Source organism: Electrophorus electricus, chromosome 18 (genome assembly GCF_041902795.1).
Source record: "Electrophorus electricus isolate QZ-2024a chromosome 18, ASM4190279v1, whole genome shotgun sequence".
Taxonomy (NCBI): domain Eukaryota; kingdom Metazoa; phylum Chordata; class Actinopteri; order Gymnotiformes; family Gymnotidae; genus Electrophorus; species Electrophorus electricus.
Genome location: NC_137514.1, coordinates 8054927 through 8081479, shown reverse-complemented (window position 1 = coordinate 8081479; position 26553 = coordinate 8054927). Strand labels below are relative to the sequence as shown.

The 26553-nt window shown below is 43.2% G+C and overlaps 1 protein-coding gene across 9 annotated transcripts in view; it reads left to right on the top strand.

Moving 5' to 3' along the window:
* The first annotated feature begins 1633 nt into the window (after nt 1-1633).
* The window catches only part of prkx (protein kinase X-linked), a 32131-nt gene continuing 7211 nt past the window's right edge, over nt 1634-26553 (top strand). Inside the window, exons 1-9 of one of the 9 annotated variants that reach the window (XR_014118209.1) lie at nt 1635-2327; nt 7705-7873; nt 9309-9572; nt 12320-12439; nt 16038-16133; nt 17915-17972; nt 19673-19750; nt 24819-24971; nt 25992-26194. Coding sequence is in view for 4 of the 9 variants with exons in the window: in XM_081701159.1 (XP_081557285.1) it covers nt 2159-2327; nt 7705-7873; nt 9309-9572; nt 12320-12439; nt 16038-16133; nt 17915-17972; nt 19673-19750; nt 20025-20288 (1218 nt within the window). In the remaining 5 variants the exon portion in view is untranslated. Of the gene's footprint in view, nt 2328-7704; nt 7874-9308; nt 9573-12319; nt 12440-16037; nt 16134-17914; nt 17973-19672; nt 23715-24818; nt 24972-25986; nt 26195-26553 lie in introns of those variants that run through there. The other 8 variants (XR_014118208.1, XM_081701159.1, XR_014118211.1 and 5 more) reach the window with 8 other exon arrangements.

Here is a 26553-nt window from a genome sequence, read left to right as displayed (position 1 = left end):
TAAAGTTCTGTCCCATGGAAAGCCATATCTGTAACAGATCTGATGTTTTACAAGCTTATGACTCCAGGCACGTTGACACAAGCACACGATAAGCATGATAACAACAGTGCAGGCCTCTACAAAAGCAGAGGAGATGACCCCACTTGTATAATAGCAGCAGCTACTGCCACACCACAACAAACAGAGTTTTGCACATTATTATTATTATTATTATTATTGTAACCAAGTGTGTGGTGTTTCCAGAATGGTGCCAGAGGCAAAACATTCTGGCATTTAGTTTTTACCACTCAAGAACTCAAGAGGACTCATGCTGTTGTTTGACTGACAGCATTATGGTAAAAACTCAAAATGATAGCCAATGCTGTTACATACCTGATGGAGGATGCACACCTTACTAATGTGATTCATAGGTGCAGATGATGCATCAAAGGCTGCAGACAAGGGAAGATAAAGAAAGAAAGTAATACTTCATTGTACAGCTTTCCACATCAATCTTGAATTGTGACTCGACTACTTCCATCAAGGTGAAAATGACATTCAAAAGGTGAGTTATATTTGTTTTAAATAACATTTGCTGGAACAGCCTGCTGCAGTAGTTAAATGTAGTGCACACAGGCCCATAGAGAAGCATGCACAGACCAAAGGCAAACTTAAGACACTGCTAGAGGGTCGGTGAGTCTAACTGTGTGTGTGTATATTACATGCGTGTGCGTGTGCATGTGTGTGTGTGTGTGTGTGTATTTGTCAAACCCTTAGTATGCTAGTGTATCCAAAGATTTTAGAACAACCTAAAATGTAGGTGTATTTTAGGACAACCCTGTGCAAAGAGGATCTCCTCTAGCAACTCTCCTTACCATCCAACCTTTCCACTGCTCACTGGAATGGAAACAAAATTCAAAGAAAATGTTTGTTTATCTATATAATCTCATAATAATAATAATAATAATAATTATATATATATATATATAAATATATAAAATCAAGCAATTATATATATATATAATCTATCTATCTATCTATCTATCTATCTATCTATCTATCTATATATATATATATAAAATTTGAATTATAACTTTAATTATATATTAATAATTATTATATATATAATTGCTTGATTTTATATATATATATATATATATATATATATATATATATATATATATATATACATATACAATACACCATAGCAAATATTAAATTAATCAGAAAATATTATGGTCATCCAAATCTATGATCTATATAGGTGATAAGCCAAGACCCATTATTAAATAAGAGGAAAAGAAAAGAAAGGAAAAGCTAATGTAGAAAAAAAGAAAAGATATACTGCAGTAACAATGCCGTAAATGAATTGTATTTCTTCGTAGGGTAGGTTACTCTAGCTTCTTTCTTTCATAGTCCAGGCTGCATTCCAGCCGAGGTTGCGTCCCTCTAGCAGCCAATAGTTACCAAGGTGTGGTCATGCCTGCGTTATGTGTACATGTGCAAGGCGAGGAAAACACGCTGTCGTAGCTGTCGCTCAAATTATACCCCGCCTCCTCGATTACACAATTGGCGCTCGTTCACATGTTCCATATATAATTGGTTAATACTACTGTCAATCATTTTCAACTAATTCTCACTTTTCCTACCGCTCAGTAGGCTTCTGAGGGGGGAACCGGGGTTCGGGTTTCGATCTACGGACGGAAGGGGGAAGTAAATAATTCAAATGTCTCAAATATCTGGCAAACTGCGACCGGGACCAACAACTAACGTAGCGTACCGCACCCTAGACAGTCATAGCGTCATCCGGAATATTTCTTGGATTCACAAGGCTAAAGTTTTAGTTTTTGCGCTGTGGCTCTAGTCAACTTCTCCTTTTTGTTAGTCTGTTTTCAACTTAGAAAGTAACGAGTAACTGACATTTCGACTGCCATGGAGTATTTGGGATTCACGTAGGAAAGAAGCTTGCTCAATAGTCATCCACCTCGCGTGTTATCATGCGCTACCGGAGGGAGGGCCACAGTCAGGTCTGTATGAACAAAGGGGATGTTAATTTAAGCGAGACAATTCAACGTCCATTAAATCAATAACAGACCGTCTTCTGGAAACAAAGCAGAATAATTCGAAAAGGATATTATCTAGAAACAAGACCCCGCGCTGTATCCAAATCCGGCGGACGATGGCAACAACAAAAGCCAAGGCTGGACTGAACAATGAAGGCAGTCCTTATCGGGAGACTACCGGGACAGGAGCGAGCAGCCCCGCGTTATCTGCCGCGGCCGCGGCGTTATCAGTGAGCAACAATAGGACTTATTCTCTGGATGATTTTGAGACGGTTGCTACCGTTGGTAAGTTGGTTTTTCATAACCACACACTAAAGTTAATTGCACTTAATCATCCGCCGGAATGCACAGCAACCTTGCTTCGCATTAGAAACATGTTGTTATGGGTCATAGTTAAGTTATTTTGCATAATGGTGTCGGTAGAACATAGGGTTTGTAACCTGAGTTTTCTCGGCTGAGTAGCGCCGAGGCCCGGGGTACACACCCGTGGAGACGGTCGGGGTGCACCTGTGCTCGCCTTCCGCTAGCTACCCTAGGCTATTTTTAAATAAATAAATAAACAAACAAACAAACAAACATACATACATACATTTTATTTATATATATATATATATAATATATGTGTGTGTGTGTGTGTGTATGTGTGTCTCGCTTTCCTCTATTTCTTGTCTATTTTACTAAAGTTTCTTAATATATAAACGCATTTACTAATGTTTAATTCACGTACACAATTTTAACAGGAACTTGGTGATTTTTAGGGATAATTAGACGCCGATGTTCTAAACTTCTGAGTTTTCGGAATAGTTTCTATAATGGTTTGTGTACTGTGCCGTTCCTTCCTACCTTGGAGATTTCCTTCCTGTAACAGTTCAGACACCTTTTAATGAGTTATATCAAGCACCTTCTCCACTGTTAGAAGTGTTAGAAAAGGCTATTTTAGGAGTCTGTGTGTGTGTGTGTGTGTGCGCGTGCATGCTTAGGAGCGCAGAGAAATATTTGGAGAGGCATGTTTGACAGGGACCAAAATACAGTGAATTGTCAGAATTGTGTTCTTGTGTTTGACTAAGTTGTACTGGCAGAAGCGTCCTGATGTCTTTATCACTGACAAAACCAGTATGTCGAGCAGCAAGATGCTGTGCAAAAACTATCTTTGGAAAGGGAATGTAGGAAAGCTTAATAGTTCCCGTTCCAAGTTCGGTCTCTATTGCTTCTGGAGAGGCCTGCTGTACACTATAACAAAGACTGACAAAGACTAACAAAGACTGACAAAGACTACAGTGACGAGTCTGGGTGACGGACACAATTGCTTGTATATATTTAGATGTCATCCTATGAGCATGCACGTGAGAGGGCATCGTCTTGTGAGCGTGCACGTGAGGGGACAGCAGTGGAAACGATGTCATCGTCAGTCTCTTTGGCCTCCAATATTGGAATTAAAGGACAGCTCTGAGAGGGACCGAGGAAGAGCCTCAGGATTCGTGCATATACATATGTGCGCACACACTCAAGCATACACTCATACACACCAGCAACAACTTTTCTTATATTTCACAGCCACGAGTACTGTCGTGTTGGTTTCATTTTCACAGCAAGTTCAAACAGCAAATCATGTTCCATGGTCATAAACACAGTCCATAATTTGCTTAATTTTGAGAAAGTAGTCAATTGAATGGGCTCAGAATAGGTAATTTTTTTTGTTGTTGTTGTTTTTATTCCTTATAACCAGCAGTTTCGAGTTTGTCCCTAAACAAAAAGTAGGCACAGGCAAAGTAATACAAATGTAGTCACTTAGCTGTGAATTAATTTAATGACACACAAAATTAACCAAGACTGATTGGACACAAAGCATATTCAAAGTGAATCTGCATCTGGTGAATTTAGATTGTAATTGGCATTAGAATTTATATGTAATTAGTATTGCTTTGACAGTAGTATTTTGTCATAGTGTTTTGTTTTTTAGATGATTATATTGCAGTGGACATTTCAAGTCAGGCACTACAGTAGCTGATTTCATTCCCAGAATTCTGCACACATCCCTGATCCTCATATAATGGACATGTCTTACAGCTTACACCAAACTGCATATGCATATATTTCTTTTAAAAGACAACCTTATGTCCATCTACGAAATAATGGATCAAGCCCCCCCCCCCCCTTTTTAAGAATGCGTAAAAGTAAAATGTAACTCTCACCACTCAGGGAAAAGACCTCCAGTTGAACCGTGGCAGGATGGAAAGCATATAGCATTAGGACCAGCATAAAAAATCCAATTTGCTGAGCCTTTGGTCGGATGCTAGGGATTTACAGCCTGTAACGAATCACTTAAGCTCTCGTCTGAATGCTCTTATTACAGAGTTGACATTAAAATGATTAGGAAATGGCTCATTGTCATGAATCAGCGATATCTATGACTCCCTTGAGTTGCAGCTTGACACTGAATTACGGTACCAAAACTGGGCGGTGGAGAAATGTTCACGCTCTGATATAGAGTTTTACGGACAAATGAGGTAACCTCTATTTGTCACGAGGCGCTCAGGAGCTGCTCTTGCGTTTAGCGATGGATCAGTTGGTCAGAATGTTACTGTCTCTCGTGAAAGATCCTCTCGTTTCACGGAGACTGATTCTAAATTATCCTGAATGACCCTTGAGCAGTTTCAGCAAGTTTAATCGATGAAACAGTTTAGTGTTGCAGTGGTCACCGTGGTTCCAAAGGGTGTGCCATGTTTTGAAATTACCAATGTTTCTTGGAGCCGTTCGGGGCCTAACTAGCAAAGTGTTTAGTGGATTAACCAAATTTACACAAATATAAAGGCCGTGTTAAAAGCATTTGTATATGGCAGCGATGTGGTCGCTTGAATCATTTCTCAAGCACAGTGGATGTCCACCCACCAGATCAATTCAAATAAAGGTGCCATTGCACAAGTGCAGACAAAACCTAAGCATGTGTGTGCAATTTAGCTTAATTATCTCTTTATGCTGTTTCAAAAATATTCTCATGGTTTGCTTTAACTTGGGCTGGAGCTTGTTAGGGGTGTGGCCCTTTGGAGAGAGGTTTTTGGTGCCTTATCTGAAAGCAGTTTTGTTTCTCTTTGGTTGTATGAAAGGCAAGCTGATCTTGGGTCGTCCGTCTGTCAGTTGGTCAAAAGGGATCTTGCAACCAAAGACAAAATGATCCAAAAGTAGCGTCCCATGCCCGAAAAAAAATCACAATCTCCACAAGGTCACCTTGTTTATGATTTTAGTTGTACACAGCTGGTCACTTTTGCATAGTTGAGCAGTTTTACTTTTCACTCACTTTTGAGGAATGTTATCTTCTAAAATACTGAAGCATTCCATTCATTAACTGTGTACCCTGCAGGTGCCGTGTGTTTAAGGGTCATCGTTTCTGCTGCTTGTTGCTTGCTTTTACTTCTGAAAGTGAGATCATCTGTTTGTAATCTTTATTGCACAAAACATTGCACGGTATTTCAAATGCAATGTGGCGCATATTCAGTGTCTTGGGTGTGTTCTGAAAATTGTTGAGTTCAGTTGTTCGTTTGGAGCACAATGGTTCTGTCTAAGGAAGAAACTGGATAGCAAACCAGACTGAGGCCGACACAAAACATTTAAGCTGACTAGATCAGCACAAATAAAGTACAGAGTTAATTTCCAAACTTTATATGTACATCATCACTTTCAGCTCTCTATCGCCATTGTGAGGCTCAATGGCTTTTGCGAATTTTTCGTGAACAACCAGCAGCTGTAAGAAAAACCTTACAGATTCGCCCAACCGAATCCTCATCGCTGTCGTCGAGCAGGCAAGTCCAAGCGTGTGCTGCACTTTTGATTTTTCTCTATTGTCCTACTCTCAAACACTTCCCAGGTTCCTCATGGTCCTTGCCGCCACACGCCCAACAGCGGTACCGTCAGTTCCACGTGCTCACTGCTACCAACGTTGGGTGTGTGGCCTTGTCAGTTCGGATAACTCGCTGCTCTTCCGAGCACAGCACCCCTTAAGGAAGGGTGAGCTAATAATGTGTCATTCTTGCCGTGATGAGGTCATGCTTAGACACACTCCACTCCTAAGTAATTCCCCTCTCTGACTGACACACGCAGTTGCTTTGTTGTCAGTTGCATTTATTGTATGTAGCCGTGGATACACAGTGGATTTTGAACAATGAGCCTTTGTGTTAGGTGAAGTTGTGAAAACACAACTAGAATTCCGTTTGTTATTTCACAAGGGTCATCTTGTTCTTTTATGCCAGACAGTATGAACATAGCTTAAAAATATTATTTAGGTTATCTCACACTTTTTTGCCAACTGTATATCTTGAGAGAAAAAAAACTTGTTGTTCCTGTTTGATTACGATGTTTATACTAGGCAATAGAAGAGAGGTTACATTGCTGCAACAATATTCCAGCTCCATTTTCTTGTCGTAGTCGAGTCAAGCCAGTGCTTGTGTAACTCATGCATTATTCGCTTGACACCATGCCAATTTCAACTATACTCAAATGAATTTGATCAGTGTCCATTTGTCAATGTTGATTGCTTACTAATACAACAGGATGGCATGTGTTGGTTGAAGATGAACTAACATGGTGCGAAATAATCACGGAGAAATGCGTGTGTACGTGCAAAGCTGCAGAAAGGCCATAGGGTAGGTATTGGTCAGAGGTACAGGGTACCAGGCCCTGCCTGTATAGACACATCCAAGTCATCACTATCGATCGCGTGAGCAGTTCTGGATCTATACCTCAGCAAGGCCCCATGTTTCCTCCGCACTCCCACCGGAGGCTTTGTACTAGTCTTGGTGTGCTGATCAGAGCCGCACTCGTCTCACATACTAACACTCCCTCGCGCGCACATAGTGTTGGAGCAGAAGAGCGATCGACGCTCTCAGCACTGTGCATGAAAACAAATACAACTATATTTATTGCAAAGGAGTTTAAAGGGATTCAATAAAAGCTAACAGTGCTTCTTGTTGGCTATGTTAGCGCTGTTTGATGCCAAGCCAAGCAGCACAACTAGCCTTCATTCATTGTTTGCTATAGCATACCCGAACCTGTAGAGTTTGAAACCGTGCCCACGCTGAACAGACAGGGACTGGGGAAGAAGAAGGTAGCGTTTGTGTCGTCAAGGGAGGAACACGAAAAAGGCCACAAGAGCCTAAACGCTACACTTATGCTGTAGTCACATCTGGCAGATAATTGAAATCAAAGATGAACAGTAGCTCCTTAATGGCTCCCTGCTTGACACATAGTGCACTTTGCAGTTGCTCTTCCAACCGGCGTAGGGCACAGTATGACAAATGGGGAAGCCATTTTGGATTTATCAGGAGCCTGTTGAGTGCTCCCATTACTGGATCCGTAATTCATTGGCTCTCTGAGGCTTTAGGCTGTTGCTAATGCCTAAACTGTTGATCGTCGTTGGGCTTGTGGCTGTTATCTAATGGTTGAGCACGTCGGATAATTTTCTTTGATTTTGGTCCTGGTGTTGTTCTAAGTCTGACGCTCGTACGCTGCATAAGATAACGTGGGCTGTCAAATCATGTCCCCAGTAAAAAATATTACTGCAGATTCAAGGACCCAGCATTTGATGTGTCACCTCTCAGACCATCGCTAGGTTGCAGGGGTCTTAGGACCACCCTTGTAATGGCAGCTCTCCTCCTGCCACCTTTGACAGGTACGGGTACATTTGGCAGGGTTTTCCTGGTGAAGGACAAGAAGACGAGAGGCTTCTTCGCCTTGAAGGCCATGAAGATTCCCGACGTAATCCGATTGAAGCAGGAGCAGCACGTCCACAACGAGAAGGAGGTGCTGACGGAGGTGAACCATCCCTTCCTCATCAGGCTGTGAGTGGGATCCTTCCTCGACTGGCAACCACACCCCCTCCCTGACACCACCACGTCCTCAGATTTCAAACAGCCAGTGGAAATTGCAGGAAATCGCTCGCATCAGAAATTAAATTTGTCCAAGATCTAAAGGGTGTTTTTGGCTGTAATCTAACTGCATTACACATTTCATCATTGTAGCCCAGTGATTTTTTTGATTTTTTTTGCAGGTAATGACATGCGATGTGGTGTATATGTGAGTTGTGGGCTAGCTCCATAATATTGTTATCAAGTAAATTGGCCAGTTGGTGCAGAAAGGGACGCCTGCTGGCCAAACAGATTTGATTCAGTGTTGTTAATTGATCCAGCATTGGTTGACAATTTAATTACTAGGCTTGGAGCCAGTTATTAACCAATCCACTCCTTGAAATCACCTTGAAAGTCAGTTATGCTAATGACTTTCTTTTTGCGTTTTTTGCCTTTTCCACCCTTAAAATAGCAATGACGACCAAAACTGATATGAATACTTCTAGCCAGGAGCGAGCCCTTAAAGCAATTATTTTCCAAAATGTTTTATGATTTACTTTACAACTTCATACATTTTGTTATTTTGTGAAGAGGGTACAGTTACCAAGAGTACAAGATTAAGACTTTAGGCATATTTAGACATACCTACCGCTTCCCGTGTAATATTGTGTGCAAAAGCTGTGGAAAAAAAGATTGTTCTCTTTTAATACAGTCCATTTAATCATATTTATCAATAATGCACAGGATGTGCAGATTACTCGAATTCTTCTCATATTGATCCATGTCTCAGCGCTAATACAGGCAGGCAAAATGGCTCAGATAAGGCTCCCAGCTGTCATGTCTTCTGAGTCATTGAGTTCACCTCAGTTTGTGGGGGTGTGTGGGTGTGCATGCACATGTGCATACGTGTAAAGTTCATCAGTTTTAAGTATCAATTCCTGACTGTATAAGTGTAACATTTTGCAGATGTAAGTAAACTAGACTGAACCCCTCAAATAAGTAGACGAAATTGAACTGAACTCAAAACTCTTTTGACTCTTTTGACTTTTTGGCCCTAGTGCGACTTTGGGACCAAATATGCATTTACTGCAGTTTAGAGTAGCCTGTTAAAAGCATGGCAGTGTGTATGCTGTTAGGTAGCATAGTGTGATGCTTAATGGAGGCCATTGGCCCTGGAAAACCGCTAAACAAGTAGAAGACTCAAGTGTCTAGCGCCAAGTGTTGCGATGACCGTAGATTGGTCATGCGGACTGCGGCACTGAAAATCGCTTTTTCACCTCAGCCGCCACAACACGGAAGGACAAATGAAAGCAGACCGCAGTTCTCCATTCACCACTAGTGGGCGTGCAAACACTTAGCAAAAGTCAGTCGAAACACTTGATCCCATGAAATTCAGAATAAAGCGAGTGGGCGATTCCTTGCTCGGCAGGTTCTGGACGCACCACGACGAGTGCCTGCTCTACATGCTGATGGACTACGTGCCGGGCGGCGAGCTGTTCAGTTACCTTCGCTCCCGCGGGCGTTTCAGCAATGCCACGGGCCTCTTCTACTCGGCCGAGATCGTGTGCGCCATCGAGTACTTGCACGCCAAGGAGATCGTCTACAGGGACCTGAAGCCAGAGAACATCCTGCTGGACGGGGAGGGCCACATCCGCCTCACCGACTTTGGCTTCGCCAAGAAGCTCTCGGACAGGTGGGTAACCGCCGCTGGGTTGAGTTCGATGGCAAGGCTGGCTTCCGCACTAGACGGATAGACTGCAGCCTAATGCTGTTTACCAGTCCATCTTATCTACTTCGCTTGGCTCTAGAGAAACTCCTTTAAGATTAATTAGCTAGAACAGATATTTTTTTTACGCCGGAGCTGAACGCTGCAGGACAGTTGCTCTCCAGCAGGGGGTGCCTGTCCTACTGTATAATTTGCTTTTATTTTCTTTAATCTTGCTTGTAATGTTCTGGATGTATGCACAGGTGCTTGTGCATGCACGCGTGTGTTTGTGTGTGCTTGTGTGTGTGTGTGTGCGTGCGTGCTTGTGTGTGTTTACGTACATGCACAAAAGGTACTGAAAAAGAGTAAAGCCCCGAGGCCCCAAAACATCCCCCGCCCCCTTTGATCAGTAGATGTCTTTATTAGCAGAAGATAAATCTGCTTTGCCCTGTGTGTGTGTGTGTGTGTGTGTGTGTGTGTGTGTGTGTGTGTGTGTGTGTGTGTGTGTGTGAGTGTAAGAAGATGGATGTGTGTTTGGGAGGGGTTGTGTGTTATGAGGCTCTCAACTCACTCTGCCCACACTGCATCAATCAGCTCCACGTTATTTTATTGTCAACAAGAGGGGCTCGGACCAATTCCGGTGTAACCTTGGTGAAATTGAAAATCCCAACAGGAACGGCCCTGTTATCATCACTGTGTGTGTGTGTGTGTGTCCACAGTGCAGAGTGCTGCAGTTTTTTGGAGTTTTTACATTGGCCCCGGTGACATGTAAACATAATGTAGAGCGATTATGTGTAGGAGGGGTAGATTTAGAGTGCGGGGAGCTCTTTGATGTGCAACTGACCCACTTATATAAATGGAAAGAAATTAAAAAAAGGGCCACTGAGCATGATGGAGGAAGACAACTACCCCTGCAAGTGGGTACTTGTCTACCCACAGCTTTGCCATGTAAGCTAGCTGGAGGGGAGATCACCAGGGGTGCTGCAGTGTGACGACACTGCCACCTGATGGCCACAGCACAGCGTTGCAGCGCTCTGCCTTGTGGTGTTCAGTGGCTGTTTTCATTGTCTCCTCTAGCAGTGATGGATATGGTTCACAGCGGTCACACTGGTCCCAGGTCAGTGGTAAAGGCTGCATCCATGGTGCCTCTCTGCTGAGTTACCTGCTGTTTCTTGCACACGGAGGTGGTGCTTATGGAGGCTGAGCATGTTGTGAAAATTAAAGCTCATTACTCCGTCTCAGTGGGTGACGGAGGGGCGGGGACCGCCGTCGTCTCTCCAGCCGTCAAGGACGCTTGAAGAGAATCACTCTCGTTCGTCCTTGTGAGCTGGTTCACAAGTACAGGTGCTACACAAAGGACGTGCACATTGAGGCACATCTTCCAAGTAGAGACACTGGAGAGCAACCTCTGCAGGAAAGGGCTTGTGCATCTTCCAGGTTTGCCCCCTTAAACAGTTCTTCATCCAAGCGCATAGGGCCAAACCTTTCCTGGCAACCGTCCCTCCACATTTCCGAATTCCTGTCGCCAAGGCAACTAAGCGGATGCACCACTGAGTGGAAGTTAGTGTCACACCGTACCTTGACGTCGGCAGCCGCGGGCCAGTCGAGAAGATGAGGCATAGCCAGCAGGACACCCGGGTCCTGCCGCAAGCTGAGCACTGGCTAAGAGTAGTAATAGGCTAAGAACACTCTAGAGTTCATACAGAGGCCCAGATTTGTTCCATCTGGCTGAAATTCTAAATGCTTTGTTTTAGTATGAGTAATGACCATTTTGATCTCATTTTTGTACTACCATAGTCACGTGTGTATTTTTCTTATATTTCTAGGTATATATTTCTTCATGACAGTGACACTCAGGTTAGAGATGGCCATTGTCAGTGAACGAGGAGGAGCAGAGCATATGTTGAGAGTTTTAAAGAGGATCTCTCTGCACAGGGCACAGCAGCCCTGTTCTGTTTCCACTTGCTGTCTCAGTTCCCGCTGGGCTGTGTGCATGACCGCGTAAGAACAAAGCATCCCAGTAAAACCAGCATCACTATGAGGCCACACACTTAATCTCTCACGGCTCAGTGGCTGTGACGATCGATTTTGCCTTTGGACATCTCGGTTCGAGAGGAGGGCTTTCGCCAAACCGTCCACTGTTTTGTGGTAAACTGAAGCATTGGATTCCATCTCCATTGTGCCATCACCTGACCTCCCTATTGTGGAAACATAGTCTTGTGAATACTGGAACTGCTACCGCTACCAAGTAGTGCTCCACAATATATTGTCTGTTAGACCACTATTGTGATAATGATTATTTGGGATAACCGATACTAACAATATTGGTGCAGTGGATGTCGCCATGTTCTTGTGCTTTGTGTAAAATCTCACTCTTTGCCACACTGATAGAATATTGCGATTGGGCTCATGTCGCTGGAGACAGTAGTGCATGAGTGGCAGGTAAAGTAGGTGTGGACGTCGGCTCAGGTGAATGCCTCACCTGGCTTGTTGGTCTGTTGGTGCTATTGAGATGCATGTGTTTTAAGCATTCCAAATGTCTGGTATGAAATGCACGGTGAAGTAAAAGTATAATGTCTCTCTCTGGTTCTCTAATCAACCAAGACTCTGTCCTCAGTTTCTCTCTCTCTCTCTCTCTCTCTCTCTCTGTGTGTAATTGCCTTCTGTTTCACTTTTTCGCGCGTGCACGCACACACACACACACACACACACTCACAGCCTCCCTCTCTCTCCAGGACATGGACTCTGTGTGGCACTCCTGAGTACCTAGCCCCAGAAGTCATCCAGAGTAAGGGTCACGGCCAGGCTGTGGACTGGTGGGCTTTGGGGGTCCTCATCTTCGAGATGCTTGCGGGGTAAGATGGATGTACACAACACACACACACACACACACACACACGCACAAAGTCAAGCACCGGAGTGAATTGTGATAGGATTTCATTTGGGGTAGCTCCGGGGTGGACTTAAGCCATAAGCAGAAGCCCTTGATGCCTTCCCAAATATTTGCATAGAAAAGCCAAGTGTGGAGTTTTCTACAGTGCTTGCTGGTTGTCTGCCACGTGCCTTTTATGTGCAAGCTTCACATCAGCAGTACTTGGTCAGCAAGGCCTGAAACACTGGCAGTGCTCCACCACTAGATGTCAGAACTCACATGGAATAGGTCAGACTGCAAGTCATTTAAGACAAATATGCTCCTTGAAACATTTGAAAGGCAACACAAACATTGCCCCAAAAATCCTCTGTACCAAGCTTACACAGACTTTGGGTGCTAGGAAAACTGCTACTGTTGCCGTTGTGGAACCCCAAGATACACCTGGAACCGCCCATGGGAAGCTACCTCACCAGCCAAAGTCCACATGGCACCCTGCGTTCCCTGTGCGGCACTTTAATGCCTGAGTCCTCAGCTGCTTGGCCCAGCAGTGCTGCTGTTGCCTCTGGAGGCGCTTCACACACCATCACAGACAAATGACCTGGCCACCATGTCGTAACTCAAAAGAACTACAGTGTTCAGGAATTGCGGTCTAGCATCCAAAATTGAACACTCATGGCTAGCGCTCTTCAGCTGTGTTCTTTCCCAAAAGCCTTCTCAGCAAATCATTTTAGATCTAATCTTTCCATCTGCTTTAGACAAATTGCCTAAAGTCTATTTAAAATCACTAACGCTGATGTCGTGCATTTCTCGATAGACAGCTGGGATCCATGATGGTTCTCCCCCATTCAGTGCTGTGTGGGTGACTTTATAAATAGGCAGATCTTATCCTAACGTAACGCTGCTTCACATCTGGTTATGTGTTCGGTGTGCGCGTGTGCAGCAGCAAGTTCAGCTCCTCCCGTGTGGGTCTGTGGTCATTGCTGCCTTCACGTGCCCTCTTTGCGCTCGGAGTGCACCACACAGTTTCTCGCGGACTGCTGTGGCGTAGAAAAACTGAGCTGCGCGCCTTTTCACCCCACTCCTTTAGAAGCATTCACTCCCCAGAGAGGGAGAGACCCACTGTCTGCTTTTATATACACACACACACACGTGCATGTGTTCCCCTCCTTTAGTCTTGCATCTCCTACTGAGCTCCTGTGGCATGCCTGGTTCCCCACGGCCCCAAGTAGAAATGTGGGAAGAGCTCCTGCGATGGTGAGGCTAACCATGTACAGGTGCAACCCCCCAGAGGACCCTGGCGTTGGAAATGCTTTTTGTGAAGCTGCATTTATACGAAAGCAGCAGGGTGTGCGCGCGCATGAGCGCATGTGCGAGCGGGCACATGTACCTGCCTACTTGTGTCTCCAGGCTAGGCTTCCAGCGAGGTCATAGCCATGACCTGTGCTAATTTAAGCCTCCTAACTGCAGGATCAGGTGGCCGTTGCTTCCTCTTTTGATCCTGAAGGAAATGGGACCCTCAGTGTGGAAAACCTCCGCCCTGGCTCCAGCCAAGCTCTGCAGCATCAGCTCGTGTTCATCCAATCTGACTGTCCAATGACCAGGTTCCAAAGCGGGGTGCGATGATGAAAATAACCAGCGCATGTCCTTCCAAAGGTCTTTTAGTTTTTTTTGGGGTGCTAAAAGTTGGCCTTGATGCTATACTGCAGTCTGCTACAGCCACGATGAGTGCTTCCACCTGCAGGTTTGGTCTGCGCCAGCTGTCATGGTGTGTCAAGTCAGCGATTCCTCAGCTTTATTACACCCTTATGAAGGTGTAAAAGCACAACTTGCTGCTGAGGTGTAAGGTTCTACCATCCATGCCTGACGGTCTGTGGACTGTGAAGATTGTTTTTTCCATAGTCCTTCTCACTCCCTCTCTCTCTCTCTCGTGCTCTCTGGAGATTTGATGACACCTCTGGCTTTGCATAAGGAGTTTTCAGCTGCATAACCAAAATCATTTACTATGTCCTGTCTTACTAGCTTTTGCTTGCTCTCTCTCACTCTTTTTTTCTTTTTCCCCCTCTTTGGCTTACACATTTTCTGTGCTGCTAAGTCCATTACTGTAACCCGCCTGTTTTACTTCATGCAAAGGCCCTCGCTGTGGAAGCTGTGTGAAGAGAACGCCACAGAGCGCTGATCTGAGATCATTGTTGCTTTTTCTTTTGTAGTGGGGATGTACAAGATTAAATGTGAGCACTTATTCAGAAGCTCATACAGGCAATTTGAGCTTCTATAAGTATTAAGTTGAACATTCTGCATAGAATGGGGCTTCATGGAAGTGCCTTAGCCATCCAGTGGGACGGCTGCGCTCAACTCTTATTTATAGCCGCACTCAATCCTTATTTACTTTCGTTGCTTACATCAAAAAGACACGCTATTTCATGATTTTCAAACTTTTCCTTGAAAATGACAAGTGGCAGGCTCTTTGATGAGCTTTTCTCTTTGTGCTGAGGCAAGGGATCTCTGATTGTGAAGAACACTGGTATAAAGGTGTGTGGGTTTGATTGTGAAGTACACTGGTATAGGGGTGTGCGGGTTTGTGATTGTGAAGTATAGGGGTGTGGGGTTTATGCAAGAGAGTAGTAGTTTTTACAGGAGAACAGTCCGATGCAAAAAACAACTTCAGATCAAAATGACATTTTGGACAATTCTGAATTTGAGTGACTTGGAACAGCTGAACTCGAGACATGACATACTGAGAGATTGTCAAAGACGTCTCAGTCAGCAAAAGTAGTGGAAGCAGAATGAGGTGAGTGGTTGGTGCAGAACGAGGGGTAGCTGAGGGGGGATTAGGTGAGGGCTTGGGGTAGGGTGCTGTGGTCTAGAACTGGACTGGCTGCTTATGTAAATGCAAGCTAACAGGTTGATGGCTTCCACAGTCAGCACTGGAAAAGCACACCGACAGCCATTCATAACTGCAAGCTCAGTCCACCTGAGCTGTAGCGCACAGTCAAATACTCAGGCCTTCATTCAATCTTTGACTCATTACGTGTATTAAAACAGGCAAATAAAGGGTGAACATGCCTTTACATAACCAGTCAAAAACTGCACAATTTAATTGTGCTTGTGTACCGTGTATTCCTGACGGGTGTAAATCTGGATTTTAATTATATGACACTTGCTATACTGAATACACTGATGTGCATTCATCCACACTCTCGAGTAGGTAATTTCCTTGGCTGTAGCTTCCTAGCTAAATCCAGGTGTTTCTTAGAATTAGAGGAGGCATTTTGTAACTGAGCAACTAGATACACATTGTCTGTTCTATTTCATTATGTTGCACAGATTTACTGAATTCAGTCGACCTGCCAGTTAGGGGCCACATTATTTCTCTCAGATCTTTTCCTAGTCTTTTCCCTTTGACGCGGTAATTGCTGTCTTTCTCAGTGTCGGAAATAATTAAATGCTTATATTTGGAGCCTTGAGCAGGTCTGATTCATTATGTATCTAGCAATCTATCTTAATAAGCCAGAAGGATTTTTTTTTTCCTCCCTAATAATAGTGAGTTGATTTATTTAATTTTTGTTTGTTTTTAATTCTAGATACCCACCATTTTATGACGACAATCCATTTGGCATCTACCAGAAGATCCTGGCAGGCAAGCTGGAGTTTCCACGACATCTGGATTTCTATGTGAAGTAAGTTCAAACCAAACAAACTGATTAGCTTTAATTGCACATTTGCCACTGATAAAGCAGGCAACAAGTGTCCCAATCATATTGAACTCCATCACCGCACAAATGACCCCCCACACACTGCAGATGCGTTAACCCACCCTGTCATCACTTCTACTGCCCACATGGCGATCGACAGCCTCTCTGACCTGCTCGCAGTTGACTGTTTTCTGCAGACAAATGTGCACACGCGCTCTGATCCACCCACGCCAGCCAGCCAAAATGCCCGTGGCCTCATGAACCCGTTAGCTGACATCCAGAGGGATGCTACTAATGACGGCGGGAAGGGTAGAGCCCTCTCTCCCAGAAGACCTAAAGCCACTGGTGCCCTGACCCTTGTGACCCTCCCAGAGCACAGCCATTGTGCGTTCTGCTGACGATGCCTGTACATCAAGCCCACTCAGATATCTGTCATCAGGCAGCTTTTGTGTACATTAATCAGAGATGAAGAAGAAGGGTAATGCCAATGAGAGGCCTGTTTTAAGAGGCAGGTTCCAAGTTTTGCTTGCACAGGACCTGATCTAGTCCACCTTCCTTATGTTTGATGGCTTGCTGCGAAGTTCTAAAATTTCCGCAGCGCTGAAGAGGCCTGTTGAATACAGCAGGGGCTCCTGATGTGTTTGGCCGACTGACCAGGCAATTGCTGTTCAGGGGCCCTATAAGACCTTTGAGGCCAGAGTTTGGGTGGTCGTGTGGGAGAACAATATTAGCAATAATAAAATGGTACTTACTGCACAGAGCCTTACCATCAGCATTATGTAATGCTTTGCAATGCTTTCTGCCAGTACATCATTCGGCCAGTGGGGGAACCTCGCGTGTTCCCACGATAGCATGTGACGGACACGTCGAAGCCACTTCAAACTCTGAAGATGGTTATGGACACTCGGACACCCTGTAGTCCTTTTACTGGCACGTTGTCTGCCTTTCTGACAGCGAAAGTAGGTCAGTCATCGATCAACAGAGGACGATATGTTAAGGATATGCTAATATATAAGACATGTTAATAAGATCCCTGCGCCTGGCTCTGCTGACCACAGGAGACTTGTTAGCATCTGCACAGTACACAACAGAAGAGGAGCTGGGGTCATGGCCAAGGTGCTCAACCCCTCCACCCCCTCCGCACAACTCGCATTAGCTTGACAGTATAAGAAATCTGAGAGTCCTCCACCTCAGTCAACGTGCTAATAGGCTAGTTGGCAGCTCACCGAGAGTTAGATGCCCGTAGCTCCCCCTTGAGCATAATCCGTGGGAGATGATGGAAATATTTGCAATTGAATATTGTAAAGACAGCAATACATCATTAATTGATGCCTACTGTTTGGCTAGAAGGCTGCCTATTTATGTAGTGAAATATCTACAGCTTTCCATTCATGCAGATGCTCGAAGATTAATGGCCAAGTCATCATTTGGTAGTATTTCACAGCTGCCTAACTTCACCTATTTTAAGATGCCATTTACTGTTATGTTGACAATCAATCAACTGAAATTTCGCCTGAACGTTTGTATGAAAGTGGATAAATTATTGAGGTTGGGGCCAGGGATAATCTTTCATTGCTCATCCTCTTTGGATGAGATGCCAGCGTTTTTTGATGTTGCATTGTTTGAGTCCTTGTGAGTCATTTTGTGGGGCCTGTTGGCTGGGTCGGAGGCTCTAACAACTGTGAGCTTCAGGCTGAGCACAGAGCTCCACTGTGCTCGCTTCATGTTTGCATCACCACGCACTCACTCTCTGCCCTTTCATTCAGGGATCTCATCAAGAAGTTGCTGGTGATTGACCGACAAAGAAGACTGGGTAACATGAAGGTACTGTTACTCCTTCATAGTCTGTCAGTTCTCCTTACCAGGCACCCTATTTAGCACTTCAACATTCACAATGACGAGCTCAGAAGATTCTGAGACTATGGTACTTTTTTGACCTGCTTCCAAACTGAATGCGACAACTTTGGTCTTGGTTTGGTTGCTGTCCAAACCACAGTTAGTTATTTCCTGTACATTTCCTGCAACTCGTTTTCCTGCCGCTGGATTTGTAGAACTTCTTGCTAAGCCTACAGGGTTGTCCGCTTTTTTTCATGGGACGCTATGCTAAATATGTCCATTGCAAAAAGATCAACGTCAGTGTAGGAGAAGTGCCATGTCTTCAACACCTCCCCAAACATTAATCCCAGAATGCATTTAGAAAATATGGAACAGTATGGGCTCCTGGTTCAGTCCTTGTCTCTAAAGCTCTATAGTGAGCATCAGTGGCACGAAGACCTGAAGAGCTTCTCTGCGTACCCAGGTGAGTAGACTGAAACTGCGCGGCTCTCTCAGTGCTGGGCTTCCACCCCTCAGTGGGGCACGGCAACCAGGGAATTGGCAGCTGATGGCATGGGCTTTATGCAAACGCCCCTAGCCTTGGTGAAGTGTGGCAGCTGGTGACCTGAATCTGATGGCAGCTGTGTCTCCAATTGTACTCAAATTGAGGATGTTTCACACATTAACATTAGATGTGGTGGCCACAGGGTAATCTGGTTGCAGTGTTTTTATTATGGGTCACATACTGCCATGCTGATGTCATCTGTCCCTGGGAGCTTTTGAATGCCCGGGCACTGTTTTCACCATTTTCCAGTGAGCTGTTCACACACAGACTATTTCCTTCTTCCCCCTTTGCACATTAGAAGTGAAGCATGTCAAAATGGGGTGGATGGAGTTCTCAGTCAAAGCTTTGCTGTTAATTTATTGCGCTCTCTCTCTCTCTCTCTCTCTCTCTCTCTCCCTCTCCCTCTCTGTTTTTTTCTCTCTGTCTGTGTCTGTGTGCATGTGCATGTGTAAATCAGTAACCTGCTGGTTAGTAACCAACAGAGTGGGAATTGGAGTGAGTTTGATAGAGCAAAGGGTGCTGAGAAAGCAAGCAGCCAGAACCCAGCTGTGTGTTTGCCTGGTGTCTCCATGGTGACTCCAGCCAGTACTCTTTCACAAGAGCGCAGACTCGTAATTCCACTCAGACGAGCACGAGCCTGGCATGCTCCCCTACCGCACCAGCTGCAAGGACAGCTGACGCTGAAGCCACCCAACAAAAAAGCCCTGCTTTTGTTCACGTCAAGTTACTCGAGGCAGCCAAGGAGTCTTGGATGCTCCTTGTGATCTAATGACATGCAATTTTTGTTTTGTGGACAGTCTGCCTGTGTGTGTGTCTCTTCTTTATTGACTTGAGATCAAACAGTAAATAAGAGAATTTTGGATTACTTTACACTTTTACTCAGAAGTTTTATTCTTTGTCCAAGAAACACGAGCAATTACATGTGTGATCTAAGGCTTTACTGAGCCTTTGCATGTGGGATGGAAAGGCAATTGGCAACCATGTTGAAGCATGTTGTTGAATTGTTATTTCACAGACCTGTTTCAGGAAAGTTAATTCTCTTACTGGGCCAGTTCCAAATGCGATCTAAATTTTCATAAAACGTGCATTGCTTCTGTAAGTTAGCCATAATAAACTAGTCCTTGATGTGTTTCTTACTTGGCAGAATGGAGCAGAAGATGTGAAAAAGCACAGGTGGTTCAAGTCTATAGACTGGGAGACAGTGCCAAATGGAAGACTAAAGGTATATGTGCCAAATTTCCTGTTTGCTGATGTCAGTTTTCCTCAGTTTTAAAGTCATTTTGTCATGGTTGTTGGTTGCCTCCCATTACTATAGACAACCCATCTGTATTGTAATATCAAACATATTAAAATAAATGCTCCAACATTATGATAGCTGTTGGAACTATCCTGATAATGTATTTCAGCTTGCAGCTTGTTGACTAACTCAAAAGTAATAAGTAATTGTTAAAACCAGTAACTTTAAAACCTGTTCATAACCTTGTATTCTTATAAAGTCACGATATTTGCAAAGATCTACTGATGCCGTCATTTCCGGAGCTCTGCTGTCATTTCTGTGGTGGCTGAATCATGGAAAACGAATGTTGAGGCTTTTTCCAGACTTTTTTCCTTGTTTTTGCTTGTTCTCCTCAAAGCCACCCATAGTTCCCAAGGTTTCTCACGAAGGAGACACCTCCAACTTTGATGCCTACCCTGAGGATGAATGGAAGAAGGAGACTCCAGTGGCACCAAAGGACCTGGAGATTTTTAAAAACTTCTAGCTCAACTTTTTAAATGGGAATGGGAGGGAGAAAGAAGAAGCCACTGGTGCAGGAGACGTCCCTTTACTCGCTCCTTAACGGAGGCCAGTTGGACTCACAAGGCTTGGGGTTGCAGTTGCCATTGTCTCCTTGGCCTGTTAACATTAAATGGAAAAGGCGAAGGACTTCTCTTTGTGTTTCTCCAGGCCTACTTTTCTTATGCAACAAATGAGGAAAAAATGCTGCATACACCAAAAATGACTTGTTCTTAATATTCTTAATATGTGCGCATATCTGCAATAAAACCTTTTTTCTTTTTTTTTTTATTCTTTTTTGCTGAATCAGCGAAACTGTGGATTAATTTACCTCAAAATGTGGAGTTACCTTTTTGCCCGTGAGTCATTGCTGCAAAGGAAAGATCACGCTACATGGCAGCAGCACGATGCAATTTATTTATACGTAAGCTATGTGAACTTTACATTTTGCGGCTTGGGACGTGTTGATTGTGCTGTTGTGAAGTGACGTAGTCGTAGATGCTTCCACTTTCTCAAACAGCCAGAGAACCCAAAGCATTACATTCTAAAGGTCATTGTCGCTGTAGATGTTAGTCTGTTCATTTTAGGTGTGGTTTTATGGTTAATATCAAATGAAATGTTTTATGGGACCATAATTGTTGAAAGAGAGGACTGTACTGTATCAGGCTTATTTGCTAACTGTACCACACTGACAAGTGGTCCAGGATTGAGGATTTTGGTATTCTGAGTAAGATGAGAGATGGTGCTTGAAGAAATGTTTAACCTAGACCTGTTTTCATTAGAATTGAACCTTAAACCTGAGCCTCATTTATTTTAAGGTTTACTGCAGCCTTAGGCTTTCAGTCTATCTGGTCATGAAGTGATGTCCTCCTTATCTCGTACTGTAATTGCTTCCTAATCAGTCATCCTTCAGTGCTTGAGTATCAATGAACTTGCCTAAGGTGGCCTTATAGGAGGATGTGTAAATCAAATTACAGACTTCTTGATTTTATTTGTTTGTTTTACAGAATAGTACTGGTGTGTTTTAAAAACAGCTGCTGCAGTCAAAATTGTTATCAAACATAAAAACACCATATAGAGACAAGAGACTTGTGTGGAAGTTTAAAAAACAAACAACAAAAAAAAACACTTAAACACTGTAGCTTCTGTATATATCTAAATTCTTAACCCTTTATTGAACCTACAATCAGGACATCTTTGGAGAAAAATTTGCCTTTTGTTGATCAGTGTTACCTTGCAAAATGTGTATATATCAATAAGTTAATGAACTGTGGGGAACAATCAGCCACACTAAAAAGGTTTCAAATTACAGGTGGCATCATGTATGCTGAAGGTTATACTAGATATTTTCTACTGCCTAAAAACGTGCAACTTCAGTAGCTCAAGCAGTATGCCTAACCTTCAACACTCCTGCTTTTCTGAACATGTTTGGGAGTGACCTGCAGTCTCTTGTTTATTTTTCTTTTTTTAATGTTCTGGAAGTAACTTTGTTGTTGATGCCAGTTTTAGATGTGTAGCCATATGAAGCAAAACACCTAAATAGTTTAAAGTGGTTTTTTTTGTTGTTTTTTTTTGTTAAACTTAAATTATTTAAAATTTGTTTACGATGCACATATGGATAATCTGTTAGTTTGTGACCTCTTTTGTATAGTTTAATACTCTTCAAATGTTAAGCATTTTCATCCTTTTACCACTGATGTAAAAAAACAGTTCTTGTTTGTTTTTTAAATGTTTTTATCTTAGACAATATGCAGTTTTCAATTATAAACTGTGTGTTGGGTTATCCTGTGATGGCTCTGGATGGTTTTATAATTTCTCAATGTTTAATTACTTTGCCTACTCTAAGGGGAAAAAAATGTATTTTACTTATTGTCCTTTTCTACAGTAAAAACTGAAAAGAGTTCTGTGAACTAACATACTGACCTGAATCCCCATAGGAACATTTATACTCTGTTATAATTCTGCCTTTTGTCTGTTCTTTAGTGGGTTCCTTTTGATTTGCCTTCTTCAAAGCATTGACAGTGTATTAAGAGTAGTGCAAGTGCAGTATTACCTGCTGTTCTGGTAGCTAAAACAAATACGAATAAACCTTTCATGTGGGTAATGCTCTGGGACCCTTTTCTTAACATCGTAGGTAACAAGATTAACTTGTTTCAGATTTTACAAAATTGTTTTTGTTTGCCATCCTGAGGTAAGGAGGCAGGCACGAGTTAGGCCATTTTTTCCACTTGGCTGACACACAATCCCACAGCACCATGTCAGTTTTTTGGCATCAGACCAACATCCCTCCAGGTACCAGTTGCAAGCAGTGTGAGGAGACTTTCGAAGTAGCAGGGCAATTTTACAGAGAATGACTTGACCTGCCATTTGTGTTTCTGAGTTCCACAATACCCAGGTCTACACAAGCGTTGTGTTCTAGCGTGAATACATTCTTGAGAATCCTCAAGAATGTATGAGCCAGAGGAGACCCCCTGTAGATATGCCCAGTGAGCCTGTGTGCTAATGTGGTGCTGCTGAGTTTGCCTTCAGCCCTAGCATGCCTCCAAGCATCAAGCATACCTTCCCCCTCTCCATGTGCAGCTAAACGTTCTGTTTAAACAATATAATGGCATTTAGGATATTTAGGAAACTGAGGGTCTAATTGTTAGTTAATGATTTCCTGTGATCATAAATACCCCTGCCTGGCTGAGCAAAAAGTGTGTTGCAATGTTTTATGCTGTTTTCCGTCACGTGACAGAAAAGCAGAAATGTGTGTGTGGTCAGCAGCGCACTGATCCTCTGAGGTTTAAAAAAAACAAACAAAAAACCTCGTTACATGACATAAGTGTAGCCTGGTGTTTGTGTGGACATGCATCTGGGAGCAAGCCTAGTGGTTCTGACACTCTTATAAACCAGCTATGCCATGACATTAAATAATAAATAAATTAATAAATGCTACACAGGTGTTCTAGAACCCCTATAAAGTACCAGCAGCACAAAGCACCTCCTTTACCAGCATGTAAACAGAGGACTTGTAAATTAACCCTGATCTGCTTGGCGCTGACTGATGCTGTCATGGCTATCTGCCTCTTTCATCATGCCGAAGGCTCCTACCCTGATTCTTGACCACGACCAGTTGCAGAACCCTACTCAAGATCTGACCTCCTGCAAGGCCTTTGTCCAGCTGTAATCAAATTTACCTGCTTCTAGTAGTCAAGATGTTCTTGAATATCATGATTATATCAGGCCAGGGGAAATTAAAACTTTGCAGGAAGTCCTCTAGGAGCAAGGAGGATCTGTGACCAGTGGCTGATCACTCTGAAAGGGCCATTTATACCTGTTCCTAGACCTTTGTTTTTGTAGACAGGACACATCTTTATTGAATCATGATGACATTTATGTAATAATAAAAGTCATTTTGACATGTAGCAAACTCTGTTTTTTACTCCACCAGTCACTGAATGAGTTTGTAAGAAATTGAATTCACAGAGCAGTAAAAGGTAGCTCTTGATTGCTCTAAGCAGAAATGACTTCTTTCTCCCTTTATAACCCTTCATAAGTTGTATCCCATGTTCTTGTTGCTAGAACAGGGCATCATTTTCAGCTTTCTTCTTGTTGCTTCCTGTGTCAGCTGCCCACCTTCTCATTGGGACACGAGCCAAAGGCAGTTCAAGTGTCTAACGCAACTGCGCACACACACACACACACACACACACACGTTTCCATTAACTCCTCACCTTCAGCAGACCACAAGAAAGAACAAGCTATGAACAAAAACAGCCCTCTTAAGCAAACAGCCCTATCAGTCGCCACCCTGGAAATGACAGCTTTACTTCTCTTTCCTAGCCACTTGAAGGTGCAAGGTGTGATCCCTTCAAAGAAGCCTGTCATCAGACAGACTGTGCTGTGCCCACGCCTACACAAAAAGATGCTGACGAGCAGAAAATGGCTTTGTTCAGGAAAACTCATCACTTCTGAGTCCCGTAAAAAGCACACTTGCAACAGTACAGTATGTTTCTCTGTTGCACTATTCTCAGTAATAATCCTCAGCAAAAAACCAAACACAGTTTTAGCTTTTTAGATATGCACAAATATATAGCATTGATTTACGTTCACGAGAGAGGCGGTATAGTGGATATAGGGCTACAGAGCACTTTGACCCACATATTTCTTCAAATCTGTCCTCAGCTGAAAGTGCAGCTGCAGAGTGAAGTCTACCTTGAATTACTTTGGAGGGAAACACAGCTGATTTGCCATCAGAGGATTGGGGGTTTTGCTTCGCAGGACAACAACGATTGTTCAAAGGAAGCGTCGTCATGCTTTAGCCAATGTCGCACTCTATGGAAAAGACTCCATTGTTCCATTGCTTTCAGCAGCTGTGCTGACCCACATTTCCAAGCATAATATCTCGTGTAACTAAATGCATTCTTTTGGTTTTTCACAAGCCATGCAAGTTACTGTATGGACAGACAGATAAGTGGCTATTTGCTTAATGAGCAGGATGAATAAAATATCCATTTTATTTGATTTGTAAAAGGAAGGAAGTCTCTGTCCACCCTAATGGTGCATGCAAGAGCTGAGTGGAACTGACAAGCCCTGAAGCACATCTGTACCTAGGGTCATGCAGTGCTTGGCTTTTTGCCACGATGACATCATTCCTGTTGTCCACTTAAGGTCCTATAACAAGCATGTAAGTCTGATATTTATTTGCAATTCTGATGCTTATACTTAAATGTACAAAGGCCCAGTTCTACTTTGCTTGTCTGATTATAATATGCAAAGTTAATTATCGTATGCAAGACTGATTCCTTAATTATAGAAAAGTTTAGAACTGTTTAGAACTCTACTGTTTAGAGTGTGAGAAGAGTTTTTAATTATATAATAAAGAATCATGTAAGTTCGGTCACTGTGTAGTCTTACGTGTCCTGAGTAATTTTGCCTTATTTTGTCAGTCAAACTGCAGTGTATACAGACAATGGACAAAGCAAAAGTTTAGTTTCAACTTTGGTCAAGGACAATTGAGGTTCGCTGATTTGACGTGATCATAAACTAGGTCAGTCTAAAGCTGCAGTTTTATCACCACACCACTGTAATGTGTACCGATTAAGCAGCTGTTCAGTATGATGGCTGGTTATGGCATGAGGTGTGTGTTCACTGAGGAGTGGACTCGCTGGGGACCAAACGGGAGGGAATGCAGCTCTTGGGACCGCAAGGCCGTAGACTATATTGGGATTATAGATGTTCATATAACAGAATGAGGCTTTTAACAATTAGCTCAGCTAAGCAGAAGGTAGTGCTTGATTTGTAGATGGAGTGGAGGACAGCATGTCCTATAGGCTTGTTTTTGTTAAATGAATATGAAGACATATTAAATTGATTTGGCTATGCAAAAATATTATAGAATTATGTATTAGTATAATATAGTATCAGATGATATTGTGCTTTTTACTGCTGTTGTGAAAATCTGGATAGGCCCTTTATCTTATAGGTTTGGCTTTTTTGTTTGTTTTGGGATTTCTTTACATTTTTTTAAAATTTGTATTACCTTTTGTATGTCATTGGGAAACTTGTTTAGGTACATTCCATAGCTAGTTTACCTATATGTTGCCAAATTCTAACTGAACGATAAGACCATGACCATATGGTACTCTACAAAACCTCTGTGTACTCCAATTACCTGATTTACTGTGTGAAATCAACTCCAGTACAGGTCTTGGGCCTCAACACACCAGCGCATACTGTGCATATCTTGGGTGTAATCTGGGAGGTGGTCCAGAGGATGTCTTCTTTGCGCTGGCCAAGGAAACAGGAAACGTGGGCTGATAGCCAAGGAGCAGCCACATGCAGACACAGAGCTGGTCCGAGCTGGTCCTGGGTGTGCAGACTCTGATATCCCAAGGTTTCTCTGCAGAGGTTAGTGAATAAATGTGCATCAGAGTCAGAACATAACAGAATGTAACAGACTTGAGTTGGAAGCTGATAACCATCTACTCTAGGGAGGCCCATGCCAAATCATGATGTCATGATTTCACACTAGTGCCCAAGTTTATGCATATAAAGTCATACATTTTCTGTTTTAAGGCCCTCGTCCTCGTGGGATATCACATTTTTGCTCCTTCCGCAAACGTTCAGAATGTCATCACCCGGTCATTACTGTCAGAAAGATTTACTGATAAGAACTGAGTGCATCTCTGATCTTCCTGAGCCTCAGGCTTCCAACAGCATCAAGCAGAGACAGAGATTTTTAGAGGATATGTATTGTTAAATGTGAC